The 3078-nt window shown below is 34.6% G+C and overlaps 1 protein-coding gene across 1 annotated transcript; it reads right to left on the bottom strand.

The window, feature by feature from the left end:
* Positions 1 to 1562: 1562 nt before the first annotated feature.
* On the bottom strand, positions 1563 to 2526 carry LOC18099147 (protein FD). The gene has a single exon (XM_052452846.1). The coding sequence runs from the start codon at positions 2452 to 2454 to the stop codon at positions 1705 to 1707; it is 750 nt and encodes a 249-aa protein (XP_052308806.1). The 5' UTR covers positions 2455 to 2526; the 3' UTR covers positions 1563 to 1704.
* Positions 2527 to 3078: the final 552 nt, after the last annotated feature.

Genomic DNA, 3078 nt, shown 5'->3' with positions numbered 1-3078 from the left:
TAGAAAACAAATCAAAACAGATTATAAGACTCGAGTTAACTCAGGTTAACTCGTTAAGCACTATTCCCGGATTATGAGACTGAAATAACCTAATAATAAAATAAATCATGAAATTTAATTTTGCAATTAACCAAATATAAAGGTTGAAATTAAAAAACAAAAAGTTAAATAAAAAAAATAAAACTTTAACCAATTGACTTAATCATGATTTGAATTATAAAAATGAGATAATACTATAAAAATAAATATAATATTAAAGTATAAAAGAAATATTAATTGAATATTTTTTTTATTAAAAAAGTGTTTTTCAAGGGACACACCATACATGTGGGAAAGTAATATTCATTGTTAGTACTTTCCGCCAACAGTTTTAGTGGCTGGTTAATTAATAATTAATCATGTCAATGACCACCACAAAACACCAAGAAACCAAGAAGATAAAAACAGCTCAACACAAATCGAGCTCAAAATGAAATCTCATATTCAAAAATTAAATTTTATCTCTAATAGTCACGAAAGGAAAAACACTTAAACACAAAATTTAAGGTCCAAACTTTAACCATTTTACCCTGTATAAGAAACAAAGAAACACTTGGAAGAACAAAATAAGCCCTTTTCATTGTGAGATTGGTTCAAAGAGTTTGTATTGGACCGAGGATTAATGCTTTCTATATAAAGTAAAACATCGTCCTCTTCAGAATATGAAATACGCGTGTTTTCACCATTGATCGGGGGGTTGCAAAGACCCACTGACTTTAACATACGAGATCAACCTCCAAAGTAACTAGTAACCATGCTTTTAGGAGGAAGAAAAAACAAGAAGAAGAGAGAGCGCGGGGGCAGAATGACTGTTAATGATAAGGAAAGAGAGGGAGGTGCTGTACAGATGGACCCTAGATAGAGATAAAGCAGTACAGAGTTGTTCAAATTGATGGGCTAATTGCTTAGTTTCAGAACAAAATGTCCCATCATTTTTCACTGTACAACTCGCAGGGGCTGAGTCCAACATCACAATATTGTTTCCCAAATTTACCCCTTCAACCCCATGTTTGCAGGACAAGAGAATACAAAGCCAAAACTAAGACCCACCAAATTAAGCTCCTACCTGTTTGGAATGCCAGAAACAACATCGGTTACCTCCTAGACACTTGTTCTTTCCTAAAACAACAGTATTTGCTAGAGCTACACCCTTTCTTGCAAAAACATCAATGCTTTTCCCCCTCCTGCCCCAATAGGGAGATAGTACTGTGGTATTAGGGTAAAGAAGCACAAGGTAAAAATTAAAAGCACTGATACATCAACACCAGTTCTCAAAATGGAGCTGTTGATGTTCTTTGTAGGGTGTGCTTTTTTGGTAGTTGAGCTGCTGCGGCCAAATATAGCTGCCCAAAAAATATAGACATTTACATCAATTCTATTGGAAACAACAATGTAGACACTTACCAGCACTCCATGCTGCATTGACTAAATTAACAGCTAATTGTAGTGGTCTTGCGGTGTAAAAAATGCTAAAGTCAAGAAATATCCCATCCAAAAACTCAACTTTCAGTAACTTAATTACCTCTTCTTGTTGTCTCTTGAGTCTTGCATTTTCTTTCAATAACTGTTCAACTTCATTCTCCAATTCGTTTGTGTAAGCCTGTAAGAAAAACAAACATAAAGCACAAGCACAGAAACATGTCCCGTCAACAACAAAACAAGAAATTAGCACCAGTCTATGTACATGTAAGAAAATGAATCTTTAAAAAGAAAGGGAGATTCCTGTTTTCTAGCTCTAGAACGAGCTGCAGATTCTCGATTCTTGATCATTCTTTTGTGTCTGCGATCACCAGAACTACCATCAGATTCTTGAGTTCTTTTCTTACAAAAAGAAGGCAAGCCGGGAGATGAATCTAAACCCTCAAAAGGACTAGTGAATGAGGAAATATTTGAAATTGGGTTGCTCTGTAATTGCGAGTCAGGCCTCTGAGGATGATCAGAGTTCTCAAGAAAATCAAAGCCAGGGCCAGAGTTCAAACTCAAAACAGTAGCAGGAGGTGGCGCTGAAGAGCCAAAAGGAGTGCTGTCTCGAATAATAGAGACCATTCTTGTTGGTGGGTCTTTGTTGAAAGGCCTAGCAAGAAAATCTTGAAGGATAAAGTTAGGGCTGTTATTATTATGATGATGGTGATGATGACGATGATGATGAGAAATGTTGTGAAGTCTTGGGGTCATGGAAAGTTCTTGATCGGTAGAAGTGTGGTCATGAAGAGAAGCAAGACTTATGTCTTTCCACACTTCTTCCATGGTTTCGGCCTTCTGTTGGGCTTGGCAGTGAAGATTATTGGAGGGTGAAAATATTGAAGGAGATGAGGAAGTGGAGGATGATTTTGAAGATATTGATGATGAGACTTTTCGGAGACTCTTTGTCTTATTGTTGTAGCTGGTGCCTTCGCAATTTGGTGGCGACAACATTTGGAAGAGTCGCTTAGCTAGATAGCAAAGCAACTGAAATGTTCACACAAAAAGTTAAACGGCACAAAACATTGGATGCCAACAAACAAGTATTAATACCCAAAATTTTCATATTAATTTCAATTAATTGTTCATGTTTATGACATTATGTACAGGAATACAGAAAATATTATCTTCCACCCCACTAGCATAAAAAAAAAAAATAGTTCCCCCTCTCTTTCTTTAGACAATATTCTCTCTATAAACAATTCTAAATCAAAATCAATCTGGGTTTCTGTTAATTGATTACAATATAAGTTGTTTTGACTCAATTTAATTAAAAATTTCTTAACTGTTGAAAAGTTAATGCTAAATCTCGAAAAACCCTATAAATAAATAAATTCAATATTCTCTTGAATATCGATAATATTCAAAATTCTATACATGTTTTAGCCATTATTTAACCAAATTAGTCACGTCTTAAGGGAAACCATAAAAAACCCAAAAATCAAAGCTTACGAGTTACATTGTAAAGAACTCTAATGACTTAATTTGTACTTAAAACGTGTTTAATTTATGTTTAACCCTTCTATAACCTCTTATAATTAGTCATGTTTATTTAACACCCTAAAAAAACCCAAATTA

This window comes from Populus trichocarpa, chromosome 5 (assembly GCF_000002775.5).
Source record: "Populus trichocarpa isolate Nisqually-1 chromosome 5, P.trichocarpa_v4.1, whole genome shotgun sequence".
In the NCBI taxonomy this organism is placed as follows: domain Eukaryota; kingdom Viridiplantae; phylum Streptophyta; class Magnoliopsida; order Malpighiales; family Salicaceae; genus Populus; species Populus trichocarpa.
Note: the sequence above shows the minus strand (reverse complement) of the source record. Positions and strands in the feature narration are given on the sequence as shown.

Excerpts from the sequence above, each read along its gene's own strand:
- LOC18099147 (XM_052452846.1), bottom strand. The coding sequence starts at position 2,454 with ATGTTGTCGCCACCAAATTGCGAAGGCACCAGCTACAACAATAAGACA.